At 35.4% G+C, this 18296-nt stretch overlaps 1 protein-coding gene across 4 annotated transcripts in view; it reads right to left on the bottom strand.

Annotated features, from left to right (window-relative positions):
* Positions 1-18296, bottom strand: part of CDK13 (cyclin dependent kinase 13) — a 125597-nt gene that overhangs the window by 41116 nt on the left and 66185 nt on the right. For 2 of the 4 annotated variants that reach the window (XM_023589972.3, XM_023589971.3), the window contains exons 6-8: positions 12000-12155; positions 6822-7011; positions 5722-5778 (exon numbers count right to left, since the gene is read on the bottom strand). In XM_023589972.3, the coding sequence (XP_023445740.1) occupies positions 5722-5778; positions 6822-7011; positions 12000-12155 (403 nt within the window). The remainder of the gene's footprint in view (positions 1-5721; positions 5779-6821; positions 7012-11999; positions 12156-18296) is intronic. The other 2 variants (XM_004462568.5, XM_004462567.5) reach the window with 1 other exon arrangement.

The following is an 18296-nucleotide window of genomic DNA, read 5'->3' on the forward strand; positions in this document are numbered from 1 at the left end:
ATGATTGGAAAATTGGTGACAAAGAAGTCTGGGGAAGAGGTATATGGATAGACTTTTTTGAACAGGCAAAAAACTTGAAAATATTTGTGTCCCATGTGAATGCTCACCAGAGGGTGACTTCAGCAGAGGAAGATTTTAATAAATGGATAAGATAACCCACTCTGTAACTAATACTCAGCCTCTTTTCCCAGCCACTCCAGTCATTGCCCAATGGGCTCATGAACAAAGTGGCCATGGAGGTAGGCTGGAGGTTATGCATGGGCTCAGCAACATGGACTTACCCTCACCAAGGCTGACTTGGCTACAGCCACTGGGTGAGTGCCCAATCTGCCAGGAATAGAAACCCACACTCAGCCCCCAATGGCACCATTCTTCAAGGTGACCAGCCTGCTACCTGGTGGCAGGTTGACTACATTGGACTACTTCCCCCATGAAAGGGGTAGCAATTTGTTTTAACTTGAATAGACACATAGTCCAGATATGGATGTGCATTTCCTGCACGTAATGCTTCTTACAAAACTACCATCGTGGACTTATCAAATATGTCTTATCTACCGCCATGGCATTCTACATAGCATTGCTTTTGATCAAGGAAACCATTTCACAGCAAATGATGTGTGGAAATGGGCACATAACCATGGAATTCACTGTCTTAACATTCCCCATCACCCTGAAGCAGCTAGGTGAACAAAATGGTGGTATGGCTTTTTGAAGACTCAATTACAGTGTCAACTAGGTGGCAGGGCTGGGGCAATGTATCCCAGGAGGCTGTGGATGCTTTAAATCAGCATCCACTCCACAGTGCTATTTCTCCCATAACCAGGATCCATGGTCCATGAATCAAGGGGTGGAAATGGGAGTGGCACCACTCACTATTACCCCTAGTGACCCACTAGGGAAATTTTTGCTTCCTGTCCTTGCAACCTCAAACTCTGCTGGTCTACAGGTTTTAGTCCCAAAAGGAAGGAGTGCTGTCACCAGGGAACACAACAAAGATTCCACTGAACTGGAAGTTAAGTCTCCCACCTGGCCACTCTGGGCCAAATCAATAGGAAAAGAAGGGAATTACCACCCTGGCTTGGGTGATTAATCCTGACTATCAAGGGGAAATAGGACTGCATCTACACAATGGGGGTAAAGAAGACTTTGCCTAGAATACAAGAAATCCTCTAGGGCGTCTTCTACTACTGCCATGCCCTGTGATTAAAGTCAATAGGAAATTGCAACAACCCAATCCAAGTAGGACTAACAATGGCCCAGAATCCTCAAGAATAAATGTTTGGGTCACCCTAACACACAAAGAACCATGGCCAGCTGAAGTGCTTGCTGAGGGTAATGGGAATATGGAATGGGTAGTGGAAGAAAGTAGCAATAAATATGAACTTCAACCACGTGACTGGTTTCAGAAATAAGTACTGTATTAGTCATGAATCCTTCTTCCTTGTTTTGAGTATGACTATATGTACACACAAAAGTTTGTTTTCTTCCTCAACCTTTTCATATGACATGTTGTATTAGTTTCATGTCATAATAGTTAAGGATGCCAAGTTTAAGAGTGACTATTATCCAAGAACTTGCACCTATTCTGCAGGGAATCGAGTTTCCAGTTGTACGTGGGAAAGATGAACTTTGTTAGGTGGAAATGTATAGATATATGCATGTCTGTTATTGTTTTTACCTAGAGACTAAGTATGGTTTAAGGTAATGTGGATGGTTATCGAGTTGACAAGTAGGTGGACTGTGGGTTAGGTTAGTGTGTCAACTTAGCCAGGTAATGTGCCCAGTTGTTTGGTCAAGCAAGCACTGGGCTGTTTGTTTCTTACAAGATTTTATTTTTTATTTCTACCCCCTCTACCCCATTTTCTGCTCTCGTGTCCATTCGCTGTGTGTTCTTCTGAGTCCACTTGCATCTGGGAATCTGTGTCTCTTTTTGTTACATCATCTTGGTGGTCAGCAATCTGTGCGTGCAGTGCCACTCCTGGGCAGGCTGAGCTTCGTGCAGAGCAGCTCTGCTTATGGGGTGCACTCCTTGCGCGTGGGGCTCCCCTACACGGGGGACACCCCTGCATGGCACAGAACTCCTTGCATGCATCAGCACTGTGTGGGGCCAGCTCACCACACGGGCCAGGAGGCCCTGGGTTTGAGCCGCAGACCTCCCATGTGGTAGGCGAACACTCTATCCATTGAGCCACGTCCGCTCCCTGGGCTAATTGTAATACAAAGACATTTATGGACTTGAGTCACCAGTGACTTTACTACATAGATGATTTATATCTTCATCATTCAGGTAGACTCCGTCAGCAATGAGTGATGGTTTATGAAATCAGATGAATGCCTTAAACAGGGAAGTGATTTCAGTATTCAGAGAGAATTTCCTAGCTCATCTTTTGACAGTCATTGTCTCCCAGAAACTCATCAAGAACCTTTAATGGACTTTCATCAAAGCCTGCCTGCAGAACCTGGAATTGTGCATCCCCATTGTCATGTGAGAGACTCCTATAAAACTGCATACTATTGACAGATATCTCCTGTTGATTCTGTTTCCCTAGGGAACCCTAGCTAATATAGTGCTAATCAATTAAGGCTGAAAGAAGTACAATTTAATCTTGATTAAGTCTGTGATCTAAACAATATTTCTATTCTTAAAGTTTACTCTCCTTAAGATTAGGATGGCCTTCTCCCAGATCAGAATCAATCAAGCATTTACTGTGAATGTATCCAATATTTTAGAGCAAATAAAACACAAAAATATAAAATACGGTCCCTGTCTTTAAAGTGCTAATAATCTAGCAAGAGTGACAAGGAGTCAAGTAATAATGACCAGAGTTAAGGAGGCAATTTCAGTCCTGAATGTAACTGCATCTATCCCTTGGGTAAGTAGTCAAATTTAATACTCTCTTGGTCTCCCATTAAAAATTTTAGGAAAAAATTTGGTTTTGCTTGTAATGGCAATTTTCTGACAAGCCACTAGATGGCAAAATTGCTTTCGGAAAAGTGTGTGTTTTGGGAGGATAGTGTAGGTGAAACAGTTACAGTTTATCTTGTTCTTCTTCAACATTTTTTTTTAACCTCTAACTCCTTTCACTTTTTTTCCTTAAAGATTTATTTATTTATTTCTCTCCCCGCGCCCACCCCCACCCCCAGTTGTCTACTCTCTGGGTCCATTTGCTGTGTGCTCTTTTGTGACCGTTTCTATCCTTATCAGCAGCACTGGGAATCTATGTTTCTTTTTCTTGTGTCATCTTGTTGTGTCAGCTCTCCGAGTGTGCGGCACCATTCTTGGGCAGGCTGCACTTTCTTCCCCGTTGGGCAGCTCTCCTTTCGGGGCGCACTCCATGCATGTGGGGCTCCCCTACACAGGACACCCCTGCGTGGCAGGACACTCCTTGCGCGCATCAGCATTGCGCATGGGCCAGCTCCACACGGGTCAAGGAGTCCCAGGGTTTGAACCGCGGATCTCCCATGTGGTAGATGGATTCCCTAACCAGTGGGCCAAGTCCGCTTCCCTCCTTTCACTCTTAATTGTGATGGTAACACAGAAATGAACTGGGCTTCTGGTTTGTGTTTACAAAACTTTTATTTAGAGCACAACAATTTTTAGAATAATAACCAATTTGGTTTTCTACACTGTATAAGGATTTGAGATCATTTACTATAAATCCCTCATTTAAAATTGAAAATAATAAGGCCCAGAGAGATTAAGGGACTTGTTCAAAATTCCACAAGTGGTTAAAGGCAATGCCAGGACATGAGCCAAAGTTTTCTGATTTAGGTTTGTAGATTTTCTTATAGTCTCTTCTCTAGAAGATGAAATTATTTTCAATGTACGTAGAAAGCACACTGAAAAAATATGGGACAGTCACACAAAGAGAAAAAGATATTCCATCCTTTGGAAAAGAACTGGAGCAATGACTTAGTATAATAAAAACTCAGAAGAAGGAAATATCATTGTAGTGGAAAATCTCAGGAAAAGCTGAACTTGAAACAGATAATGAAAGATTAACGGGTAATCAAGAAATGGGGCAAAAACTTGTCCTCAAGTTCTACAGTTCCCAAACCTGATCAGGGATAAAGTACGAATACTGATGTTAAAAATGAGAAAAATTATTTCCCCCTTATTTTTAACACAGTAGTTCTCTTTCTTTCTACTGCAGCACACGACAGAAGAGGGGATCCATATTGGTCACACGCCCCCAAGGTACAATTCCTATTTGCTAACTGTAACTCAACCCAGTTTTCCTCAAATTCAAAAAGGCATATCCAAAATCAAACGAGAGATGTTGTGGTTAATGTTATTATAGTGATAACCTTTTATATACTCTATTTGGAAATAAACAGAAAAATATTAACTTACACTACGTATAGTAACAAATTTACTTCTACCTAATGGATACAGTAAGGCAAAATCTTACCTTTCTTTCTGCTTATGGTAACAAACTGGGACTACAAATAAAAAATCATTTGCTGTATGTTTATACTGCAAGAACTCTCTAGGAAACCTGGGACAGTAAGGATATCTTCCAAAGGCAGATTTCTTTTAAAATCAGTATGTTACACTAAAATTTACTGGAACAATATATATGTATTTTAAAGGCATTCCATTAAATTAAGCCTACTTCTCCAATGGATTTTAAAGAAACTCCTCTGGAACCGAACATTCCACTTTAAAAAAGAAATCAATGGAAAAATGAAGTTTGTTTCCAGAATTTTGTTTAACAGTCAGGTTTTCTGGAACATACCTATTCCAAATGTGAATGAATATCTGCATAAAAAGAATCTATTAGCTGGAAAATGGTAATTAGCGGTTTTTCATCCCCACTATTAGTCATTCAAAAAATATACTTCAAGTGAAGTTTTCGGTTAAGTACACATTCAGACCAATTTTCCAAAATTTCTACCAAGAGGCACTGTGGCATACGATGAAAAGAATAAAGGATTCAGAATCGAAAACCCTATGCCTTCGCCTCTGCCAACAAATATTATTTGACCTTAAAATCCATTCAACCCTCTCTGGGTTTCAGTTACCTCTGTTATATAAAAATATTAGAAGTATAACATGTAAAATAAATAGCTCTCATTAATAAAAAGAATTGGGAATAGGGCAAATCCACAGATGTAGAAAGTAGAATACAGGTTACAAGGGGCCAGGGTAGGAGTAGAATGGGGAGTTAATGCTTAATTGGTACAGAGTTTCTGTCTGGGGTCATGGAAAAAAGTTCTGGTAATGGTAGCACAACACTATGAATGTAATAAACACCACTGAATTATGTATTTGAATGTGATTAAAAGGGAGAAAATTTAGGTTGTATACATGTTACTAGAAAAAAATTTTAAAAACATGAGGACTATATAATGCCAACAGTGAACCCTAATGATTTTACATATGGACTACACATATAATAATATTGTTAGTTCAACTGTGACAAGGGTACCACAGTAATGCAAAGTGATACTAAGAGGAGAGATTGTGTGTGTGGGGGCGGGGAGGGGAGTAATATAGGAACTCTAATTTCCTGCATGATTTTTCTGTAAACTTATAATTTCTCTAAAAAATGTAAATTGAAAAAAAAGTCAATACAGTATAAAACCATTATTTCACATAAACTACGAAAAGTAAATTTCCCTTTTAAAAACACAGCCACACTATTAATATGGTGTTCTTAGTATAGCTTTTAAAACTGGACTCTAATGTCTAAAATATTCATTTGAAATTATTCTTACCTTTCTTCTGAGCTATACAATCGAGCAAGTCCAAAATCTGCAAGTTTTATCTGCCCTCTGGTAAAAGTAAGATAAAATGCGCAAAAAATTTTAGTCTACTCTGAAATAATCATACACATTCATTTTCTATTCCTACAAATATAAACTTTAACTCTGATCACATTGCAGTACCACCAAGTTCCTACTTAACAGGGAAAGGCAGTAAAAGTTAAATTCACAAAAAGATAAAGTAAAATATTAGTATTTTGCTTTGGATAGTTTCAGTTACTATTCATACTATTTGAATAGTGCTATTATACTAGTACTTTTATAACTACTATTATGACAATAGTACCAATGTAACAGTATATCAAGACTATTCAGTTACCATTTAAAAACTACACAGATGAAAATACGAGTTAATTTCTACTAATACTTACCGATAAGACAAGTTACTTAATTCAAACAAGCAATGCTCAAGAACCAGATCATTTTAAATTTATGTTTAATTTTCCATTACTTGTAGAGCTAAGTACTAGAACACTTTCTATTTATTAAAATCAGGACTAGGTAGATCTCAATAAAACAAACAAATAGTACCAATTACAATAGAAGTATCAGAGTTTAAGTTAGTGAAATATTTAACATGAACTTTAAATATCATGGATAAACATAAGTCAAAAAAAGTTTACTTTAAAACTATTTTGGGGAAATGGATGTAACTCAAGCAGTTGAGTGCCTGCTTCCCAAGAACGAGGTCCCAGGTTCGAACCCCAGTACCTCCTAAAAAAAACAAACAAAAAACCTGTTTTGAAAAACAAAAATTTTAAATATTCTCTTAACCTAAAGATGAAATCGTTAATAGAAGACCCATTCATCTGAAAAAAAAAATTAAACTGAAAAGTCAACTAAATATTATTTTATGAAGATTACAAATTATTATTAGAACCTAATTTAATTAAACAACATTTAACATAAACTTAGAGGTACCTCAAGCCATAACACTGGTTATGTTAAAATAGAAGCAATAAAGTAAGCTAAATTTTATAGCCTTTAACAGAATCAAGCTATGCATTATACAACACACATGTTAAACATACATATCAAGCTCATATCCATACCTATTATTTAGAAGAATATTTGAACATTTAATATCTCTGTGCAAAAAGTTCTTCTTATGACAATAATCCAGACCTTCCATGAGCTGTCTCATAAATGACTTTATGTGGTTTTCATTAAAATGAACTAAGCCTGATTCCAGTAGTCCCATCAGATCATGGTCCATATATTCAAACACCAGATAAAATGCACCTAAAGAATGAAAATAATTAATACATTAAGATATTCATCCTTGCAACTTTTCTACAGGCCCTAAATTTTTAAAATTAAAATGCTGGTGGCAAAGTGAATCCTGGAAAAGAAGTGCTACTTTTTCACTTTAGTGATAGTCATCTTTCTTTCTGAATTTAGTATCAACATCTAACCCAATTTTCTTCTGCTAAAACTACTATGATATAAAATCAACCCTGCTGATTTCCACCTCTATATGTCTAAGATATAATAGTATTTTGACTAATTTCCTAGAGGGGTATGTTCTAAGAACAAAAAGAACCACTAAGGAACCTTAAATTGCACTTAGTAGTTTTCTTAGACAGAAAAATAATTTCTTAATAACCTGTGTGGGGAAAACCTTCCAGAATGGGAGTCAATGCCCAGAAGCAATAAGGTGAAAAGATGGATAAGGGGGACTATGTAAAAGTAAAAATATTTTGCATGCCAAAAGTAACTATGAAACCAAAAGAATATAGCAAACAGGAAAAATCCAACTTATATTTAGACACATAATTTACATGATAAAGAGTCTCTCTCAAATGAAAAGAAAAAGATTAACCTTATAGAAAAGTAGCCAAAAAAGTTCACCAAAAAAATCAGTGCAAACTATCCTAAACCCAATGAAAAGTTGTCCAAACTTGCTCATAATAAGATTTTTTTTCATATTAAAACTTTACCAAGGTACCAAACTGACAAAAACCCAAAAAATATGACAACATACTCTAATGGCAAATCTGTGAATAACACTCTCATACACTGCTAGTGAGAATACAAATCCTGTGGAAGGAAATTTGGCAATATCTAGCTAAATTACATATAGCATTTCTCTTTGTCCTAACAATTCCATTTCTATGAGCCTGTTCCAAAAATTCACTGTCAAAAAAAAAAAAATGATGCATACATAAAGCTATTCAGTGCAGAACTTTTTCTAATAGCAAGACTGGAAACTAGAAACAATACAAATGACTTAATAGCAGGAGACTGGTTGAATAAACTACGGTACATGTGCATGGTAGAGTACTACGTAGTTATAAAAAGAAGTCATGATCTCTATACATGGATATGGAATGCTCTTCAGAACATATGATTAAGTGAAAAGAACAAAACACAGTACAGCACTTTTAATATGCTTCCATTTATATTCAAAGGTCAGGGGGTCCATATATACAAAATAAAAACTAGACAGATGGATCAAGCACTAAAAAAACAGTTACCCATGGATGGAGAACAAGGTGAAGAAAAGAAATGAAAATGGGACTATTCTGAATGCATCCTATTGAGTCATTTTGATTTTGGAAACCTTTAATTACATTTTACATATTAAAACATATCATTAGCCTAAAGAAGGTAAAAAAGCAATCCAAAATTGTCTACCAAATTGGTTGTATAAAGGACAGAAAACAATTATTTCAAACGTGTCTAAGATATAGTATTTTGACTGTAATTCACTCTAAAAACAAAAAGAGCCACTAAGAAACCTTAAACTATACTTAGTTTCTTAGTAATTAATATTAGTATTGTTATTTTGAAATTATTTTATGTACAATGTAGGGTAAAATGAACTGTGTTAATGTCTTAGGACACAAGATTTTCAGTATAAAAGACAAGTGTAAAATGAAATAAGAAAAAAATGACAATCAACTGTGGTAGCCAGACTCCACGATGGTCCCCAGTAATCCTCATCTGAGGGTCCATGCCCTCCCATATTGAATCAGGGCTGGGCTGTGTGACCAACAGAATATGGCAGAAGTGACAGTATGTTACTTCGAAGGGTAGGTCATAAAGATACTGCAGCTTCCACCTTAGTTTGTTGGATCATTTGCTTTGGCCAGACATGAAGTTGTCAGGATACCCAAGTGGAGAGGCTAATACGAAGAGGAACTGAGACCTCCCACCAACCAGGGAACCACAACTTGACAGTCATGAGAGTAAGCAACCTTGCAAGTGGATTCTCCCATCTCAGACAAGCATTCTGTTGACTGCAGCCCTCAGCCAACACTTCACTGCAATCTCATGAGAAAACCCAAGCCAAAACTGTCCAGGCAAGATTCCTGACCCACAGGTAAACCATAAGAGATAATATGATTATTATTGTTTTATGCCGCTAAGTCATGGAATAATTTGTTTCACAGCATTATAGTGCGCTCATAATGTATTTTCCCTTTCTAAAAAAGAAAAAAAAAAAAAATTCCAGTTCAGTCCATTAAAAACCCTAAAAGCAAATAACCCAGCAGTAATGAGAACCCCCAGCACTCAGATTGTGCTCTCCAAATTTCCATCAAAAAAATAACCAGAGCTCTTTGGAAAAATGCCTATGCCCAGACTATAAACAGGAAATGTATAATTTGATCCTGGGACACACTGTGCCAGAAAGCAAGGAAGTGAGAAAGGCTTCTAGGTTGTGTCAAAGGACACAGGAGCCAACTTAAAGGTGCTCTTTACTATCCAAAGCAAGAAGTAATTTGAGCATCAAAAAGAATGACTGCAATAGATTATCAAAACACATTAATTAAAATCCATGGACTCCACAATGACATTAAAAACAAACAAACCGAAAAAAAAAAAAATCTGGTCAAAGTTGGAGGCTTCTAGGATACCTACTCATTCTCAAAATTCATGCACAAAAATAAAGAAACCAAGTTTTTATCTTACCTGTCTTGCACAAAATACTTCAGGGCAAAGAGTTAAGGAAAAGTTCTTTATGGAAATGCACAAGAAATGACAAGACTCAGAAAATCACTGCTTTTCAAAACTTAATGAAATTATGAATCTAGGCAACTATCATCAAATGTTTGCTAAAACCATAAGATGAAAAATAAATGGGTAAATCAGGATGGCAATAACTCAAGTCATGGATCAACTTCAACATCATAAGTGGGACAATCAAACATTTGGTGACTCATCATGAGGTACAATAGGAACATCCCTACATCACCTTTTAAGTATATTTGCCAAAAGAGTTGAACCTACACTTCCAAATCTAATTACCATTTATACGAAATAAGAAGAAAAGATAAACACCAAAGGGAAGCATTCAGCCAAATTCCAAAAAGTGATCTATTGTGAATGAAATAAATGGAATGAAATTTTTTAAATAAGAGAAAAAAATCAAGGCTTAAGATACTAATTAATAATTATATATGGACATTGTTTGCATCCATATTAATTTTTGAGACAAATGGATAAATGTAAATGTGGACTGTTAGGTGATATCATAAAATTATTACCATGTTTGTAAGATATACTATTTTTTCTTTTCTTTTTTAAAATAACCACAACATTGTTATCTACTTAGAGATAATCAATTATTCATGGTTAAAACATGACCTGAGATTCGCTTAAAAATAATTTAGCAAAAGAAAAAAAAGTGGAGAGAGATGAAACAAGATTGGCAAAATGCTGGTAACTGCTAAAGCTGAAGGATGGAAATACTAGAGTTTGTTTTACTATTTTTTCTATTTTTATGTTTGACTATTTCTTCTATTAAATGTCTGAAAAAAAACTAAATAAAGTAAAATTTTAGAAGGTTTTGAAATTATCTTGAATTAAGGAATAAGTTTTATGTAACCTGTTTTAAATTTGGCTTTTATTTTTATCAAGATTATATGAGTTTAAGGCAATGTTTTTCAAACTGTGGGTCATGAAATCAATTTCTTCATAACCTCCATTTTGAAAAGTTTTTTGTATTGCTTATTTTTCTATATTGTATTTAAACATGAATAAAATATTCAATATTTTAAAAATATAACATACTAAGTAAAATTTTATTTTGGTAGGAAATTATATACATACATATGCTTAGAAAAATGTCGAATATCAAAATTCTAAGAGCGGTTTATCTCTGCATGAGTAGTTAGGTGATTTTATTTTCTTCTTTTTGCTGCCATTTTCTGACTTTTCTATAATGAATACAAATAATAATTTTTAAAAAATATTAACAATTGTGCCTAATATACAAATTGAGGTCATAGAGGATACGGAAATGGTAAAAGAGCATGAAAAAGATGCTCCATACCTCACCAGTAAACAGGAAAGTACAAATCAAACCAAGAGTGAGATAGCATTTTCCCCCCTCAAACATAATATTCAGTCATGACCAAGATGCAGGGAAATTCATATACTGCTACAATCTTTTGGGAAAGTAATCTAACGATATGTATTAATTAAAAATTCAAGGGGAATAGATGTGGCTCAAGTAGCTGAGCACATGCTTCCCACATGGGAGGTCCTGCGCTTGGTTCCCAGTGCCTCCTAAAAAAAAAAAAAAAAACATGAAGCAAAACAAAAAAACCAACTCAGGGAAGCCGACGTGGCTCAGTGGTTTAGAGCCAGCTTCCCACATATGAGGTCCTGGGTTCAATCCCCAAACCCTGGTACCTTAAAAACTTTTTTTAAAAAATACCCTTTGATTTAGCAATCTCACCTTGGGGAGTATACCTAATGAGATAATGGCACCAATACAGAAGTACATATATGCAAGGATGCTTGTAGCAGTGTTGTTTGTAATGGAAAAATGCTTATTAATAGAGAAATAGTTGAATAAATCTGTTCTTTCCATCCTGTAGCATATATTCAGCTACTTAAAAGAAAGGTTTTCACCTGGAGGTATTTTTTATTATATAATAAAAGTAAAATACAGAGTAAAAAGTACTTAGCAACAACAAAGCCTATTATGTGTGTGTGTCTGTCTGTCAGAGACATTCTGGGCCTGTCTTTCTGCCAGACTCTCAGTGTGTGTCTGTCCTCTGTTTATGATTATACTGAATTACTTTGATTTTATAATTCTTAGAGAGGAACTTTATTTTGCAAAGGAAATTTTTAAATAATTTTTAGTTAAAAGTCTTTAAAATATAACACCCTTTAATCAATAAAAGCTGATCACAACAAGCTTTGCACTTACAAGCAAAGCAAGTAATAAGAACCAATGAGAAAACAACCCCAGGCGAACAAATAATTATGTTACTTGCATTTCTGATCTCCTTTATTCAGTAGACAATGTGGCAATTTTTCACTGTATTTGGAAAGAGCCTTTAAATTTAAATGTCTGGGGGAGCGGATGTAGCTCAAGTGGTTGAGCGTCTGCTTCCCATGTACAAGGTCCCAGTTTCGATCTCCGGTACCTCCTAAAAACAAAACAAACAAACAAAAAAAAACCAACTCTCACTGGGGAGCGGATGTAGCTCAGTGGCTGAGCACCTGCTTCCCATGTACAAGGTCCTGGGTTCAATCCCTGGTACCTCCTAAAAAATAAAAAAATAATTTAAAAAAACATCTGCCTTACCTATAGATTTGGGGGGAAAACAGTAAGAGGTCAACACAAGCATTTGAGGTCCTTAGAGTAATAATGAACATGACTTTCAATTGGTGAAAACTCCTCACCAACCCCAGAACAACCCTGACCCACTGGGACATTCTAAGACCTTAATGTCATTTTAAACTGGACCTCCCTAGTCCACACCTCTTGTTTCATTAGAACTACTTCTGCTGACTTGATGGAAAACCCAATGTGCACTGGCTTCAACAAAAATGGTAGTTTACAATTTTCTAAACTTTCTACTTTGTTTGGGTATGGTGTGAAACACAACTTCAAAATCCTATGGCAACAGCCCAGGTTTCTTCTCTCCATTTCTCAGTGCTGGCTCTAACCTCAGAAACCACAATGTCTCAAGATGGTTACTTGCAGCAAGCAATAGCCCCTTCTTGTTCTCAGGCTCACATCTCACAGGTAAGAGATAAAAGGACCTCACTCTATACATTAAATCTCAGCAGAAAGTCTCAACCCCATGGACAGAAATGTTAGACTGTGACTAGCATGCCCCTTGAGCTGGTAGCAGAGTTGGTTTCACAACTACATGGACCAAGAATGGATGAAAAGTGGATCCTCAAATAAACAAACCCAAGGTTGTTACAGGAAATAGGGTAAATAGGTGCTGCGTTGTTCCCAAACATATCCAATATAATACCTACCTCAAAGTAGGGCCAGTAACAAACTATATTCTAGAACTATGTTGTACATTCAAGAGGCACTAGTAACAAGTGGCTCTTGAGTATCAGAAATGTGACTAGGCCCAAAGGAGATGAGACAATACAGTCATAACCCAAAAAATGCAAAAATCTCATTAACTTTTTAATATTTTAAAATTAATTACATGTTAATATTCTGGATATATTACATAAGCTTAAATAAAATAAATTATTAAAAATAACTTCTGCCATGTAACAGAAAAGCTGAAGAACCCCAAGTATCACCAGCAGCCAGCCCAAGAATATTGCACAGTCTTCAGAGAGAAAGCATCACCTTGATGACATCTCGATTTTGTATTTCTCATAGCTTCAAAACTATGAGCTAATAAATTTCTGTTGTTTAAGAAAAAAAAAATTCACCTCCTTCTAATTTTCAAAATAGAATTTCCACAAAATTTTTTCTTTTATCTACATGGTTAGCATTATATGTCTACTGAACACCACTGTTATAGAGACAAAGACATGGAATCACTTGCCTGACCAGTCAATGGCTTGGAGAGAATGCAGATAATTCATATATAACTTGAAAAGGTCTGTTTCTTAAAAAGTTAACAAAACGAAACAATATCTTCAAGAAAATAATTCAACTACCACTTTATCTAAGCATCACAGTTTTATATTTACTCCCAATTATACTCTTGCTATTTCCATTTTAAAAAGAAAGCTGGGAAGGTGATTGTGACAAGCTCAGAAATATAAAACAATCACAATAAAGGTCTATAAAATCTAGTTAACCCACCCTTTGCCCTTTCAAGAGCATGTTTTGACTATCTCAAGTTAAAAAGAAATAACTGAAATAAAGGTTCTAGTAGGCAAAGTGAAGGAGTTTTATATCATTTATGAGATCATTCACATCAGGAGGGAAGAAAAGAAACGATTTCCAATTTTTAAAAATGGTACTTTTACAAAGAATTTTTTTACCTTTCAATTTGTGGTGAAGTACATTTGTTCTCTGGTAGCTATTTCCACTTTTGCTACCAAAATAATGTCCCCATACAGTTAGCAGTTAAGAGAGATGCTATCAGTGTTTTCATGACTGCTAACCATAGGTGAGAAAGAATCAGAGCAAAAATAAGAGGAAACAATGAAAGACACCAAGAAGTGGCCCTTGAAGAGCGCTCTTCTCCACTACTACTGGCATTAAGAATCTAATCCTTAGCTTACTTTGGCAACAACAAAAATTGCTTCATATAGAAAAATACCTGTTAGCTGAACTCTTACCTCATACTACATTCAAACATTAACTCAACCTAAATATAAGAGCTAAACCATAATACTTTCAGAAGAATACATGGGGAAAAATCTTCATGATCCGGGATTTGGCAATGAATTCTTAGATATGACATCAAATATAACACTAACACCACCAACAAAAATGATCTGGATGTATTCAAACTTTAAAAATTTTGTGCATCAAAGGATATTATCAAGAAAGTGAAAATACAACCTAAGGAATGACAACAAATATTTGCAAATCATATCTGATAAAGACTTGGTATCCAGAATAAATAAAAAGCTCTTAGAACTGAACAACAAAAACAACAAGCAACCCAATTAAAAATATGGGCAGGACCTTGAATGGACATTTGAGTGGACATTTCTGCAGAGAAGATACATAAAATAACCCACAGGTAAATGAAGATCTTCAACATCATTAGTCATTAGGGAAATGTACAGCGAAAAGCACAATGAGGGACCATTCACACTACTATGATGGCTCTTTAAAAAAAAACAAATACAATGCACTGGTAAAGATGTGGAGAAATAGGAACCTTGTATATGACTTGTGATAATGTAAAATGGCTTGCTGCTGCGGGAAACAGTTTGGTGGTTCCTCAAGAAGTTAAAAATAGAATTATCCTATGACCCAGCAATTCCACTACTAGGCATATACTCCAAAGAACTGAAAACAGGTATTCAAACATATACCTGGTATGTGAATGTTCACAGCAGCACTATTAACAAAAGTCAAAACGTAGAAACAAGCCAAATATCCATCAAATGATGAGTGGATAAACAAAATGTGGTATATCCATACAGTGGAATACATGTCACCACATGGGTGAACCTTGATCAGGTGTTGCAACAAAAAGCCACAAATTCTAAGATTCCATTTAAATAAAATACCCAGAATAATAAGTCCAGAGAGAAAAACTGTGCATTGGCAGTCGCTAGAGCTGGATGAAAGACAAAGCAGGAAGAAAATGATTAATGGGTATGGGGTTTTAATTTGAAGTGATAAAAATGTTTGAAACTAGACAGAGTAGAAGGCTGCACGACACTATGGATGTACTAAATGACACAGAATTGTTCACTTTACCTTGGTGAACTTTGTGTTACATGAATTTTTTAAGAAAAAACCTGTTAGCAGAACTAGTTTTAAAACAAGAGAAAATAAATAATTTTTCTTGATTTTCTTTTCAAAGTGTTTATATATAGCAAGAAGGAAGAAACTATACCAAGAAAACAAGCACAATAAATTCAATGCCACACTGATTTAAGTTAAATGAAACTAAACTATCCACTCATTATTTCACCATGGTCCAAACATGAAAAACAAGTTGAAATCACAGCCAGCACAATTTATAAAAATGTATTTGAGTATTCTTTATAGTAAGATTATTTCTGAAGGGAGGGAGGACGGACCTTCAGGAAAAGAAGATGAAAAACTGATTGACTCTCAAATATCTACTCTAGAAATTGTCTGTATTAACCTAGATCCTACTTTTTCAAGGTTAATAAATCAGCAAAGGCTGGAAAAAGACATGATGAATAGGGATGGTGAATGAAGAACAAAAAAGGACAACTTTCCATTTATAATGCATAATTTAAGTGATTTTTCTGATTATATATTTTATATAAAGTCTCTATACTATATGAATTATTTTAGAATTTTACCTTGTGAGACTTTACTTAACACAAATCAACAAAACTTTATTGTTTACAAGTACAAAAGTGAATAACAGTCACTGATACCAGGAACCTCATAATACAGCACTGTAGAAAGATATAAATAGAAGTGTAGGATATAATGCTTTAAAACTGATAAGATTTTAAAATGCAGGAGTATTCCAGAAGATGAAACTTCACTGGAAAATCAGAATGAGATATTTTAACTAGATATAAAGCAGGCCTAAGAGGCAAGCAGGCTGATAAGCATGGAGGGGAGAGAGAGCATGCTGAGTCTGAAGTACCTATTATGAAATATGAACATGGACATATCTAGTAAACATTATAGCTATCTGGAGCTTAGGTCCAGAAATATTTTTATAAGGATGATGATGACATGAACCACAGAGCTATGAGAGGATCTGGGAAAAGGGGTGAAGAGCACTAAGAACATAACCCTGAAGAGCACTAACATTTAAGAGCAAGACAAAGAGGAGGCCAGTGAGGAAGGCAATGAAGCAACAGCCCTAAAGGCAGAAAGCAAACCTAAATAGAACTCTTTCACAAAAGCTGACTCTTTCAACTCTTTCAAGAAGAATTTCAAAATGCATGGCAACAAAATAAATGCTGCCCATGTCAAATAAAAAACTGAGAAATGACTACTAGTTTTGAAAAGAGATCATTAGTGATCTATCTTTTCGTAATGGGAAAAGTGGGATCAATGCATGAATGAAAACATGAGGAAGTACAGACAGCAAGTGTTGATTACCCTTTTACAAAGTTTGGCAACAAAGAAGAGATTTGAGTAGGTTCAGAACTAGAGATCAGTGGAGAGGAGTTGAAACATAAGAAATAATACACAACCCAGTTCCCAGAACTTGAGGGAAATTAGTTTCAAGTAGGAAAGAAATAACGCTACTCCCTCTGAGACAAAAGAGAAAAATGGGTACACAGTTCAGTGTACAGAAGGCTAGAAGTTGAGAGAGTAAGTTACCTGGTAGTGTGAATTTCTGTGTAAAGAATGAAGTAATGTTTTCTATTAAGAGAATGAACAGATGCTCAACAAGGCATCTTTTGTAGAATGGAAGAGGGTGCTAAGGACAAAATGACTGTCTAGTACCCCTGAGGTCCCAGTTTTATAGACTATAAATCTGAAGGGAAAACAATCCACATGGTTCTATGATTCTTCTCCAGCAGGATTAGTATGGAAAAAATGTGATTCCCTCCACGGTTGAAAGGTTAGGGAAGGTGACAGGAGGATAAACTATTAAGAGGGATAATTATACTGGTGAGAGTCTTTGAAACTCTTTAATAACAAACCCCAAACATTTTTACCTTACAAAAATGTATAATCAAAAGTAAGTATATTAGAACTCTGCCTTCTCAAATGTAACATCAGAAATAAGGAAGAGAATTTAAGGGACACTCTAATGGTTCTACTGTAAAACTGAGAGCTAAAAATATTACATTGTTCTTTAATTGAGAAAGTAAAAGTCAGATTTTGCAAATATTTGTGCTATATACATTTTTTAAACATTTTATATGAAATTCAAAATAATTTCTGCCTGAAATCTACAAAGAAATAAATAACATTTCTTCTTGTAGCTCTTTTCTCAGGGGTTGTTTGACAATTAAAAGACCATCTGTAATGGCTAGAAAACATTTTTAGTTTTAACAGTAGTTAAGAAGTGACTTATTAACCTAACATTAGAGTCCCAAATCATACAGCATCACCAGACATTTTTCCAGTCTCATTTAACTATGTTCTATTCAAGCTGGGGCAGAGAAGAAGGAAGACAATATATTCCCTACTCAAAAAAACCCCAGCCCAGCACCAATCCTCCACAAGTAGGATGGAATTATCTAAGACAGAATCTTACTCACTAAAATATAAGTGTTATATGGGTAAGAGCCTTCTGTATCTAGTTTTCTTTCTGCCTATTCCCAACACCTGGAACAATGTCTGGCATATATAATCGGTGCTCAACAAATATTTGTTAAATAATTTCTTCTAAAAGTATTCATGTATTTATTTCAGATTTTTAAAAAATTAATACCCAGAAGTCCCATCTTTTCCAACTCTATCTTTCCTACAGTCTGAGAGATAGAAAAAAGAATTGGGGGATAAAGTATGGGATGTGGGAACTATCCTCATCTTTTTTTCATTAGTATTACTGTACAAAACCTAAAAAGGGATACATGCACACAACAAAAAGTTGTGGCTAAGAGTGTTAATAGCAATTAAAAGAGAAAAAGACCAATTCCTGAAAAGGCAGAAGAGAAAGGTTTGATAATTGTGCCAGCCTGAAACTAAATGACTTTGTATGTTTATATTGAAGGGGAGCAGATGT

Source organism: Dasypus novemcinctus, chromosome 5, assembly GCF_030445035.2.
Source record: "Dasypus novemcinctus isolate mDasNov1 chromosome 5, mDasNov1.1.hap2, whole genome shotgun sequence".
NCBI lineage: Eukaryota > Metazoa > Chordata > Mammalia > Cingulata > Dasypodidae > Dasypus > Dasypus novemcinctus.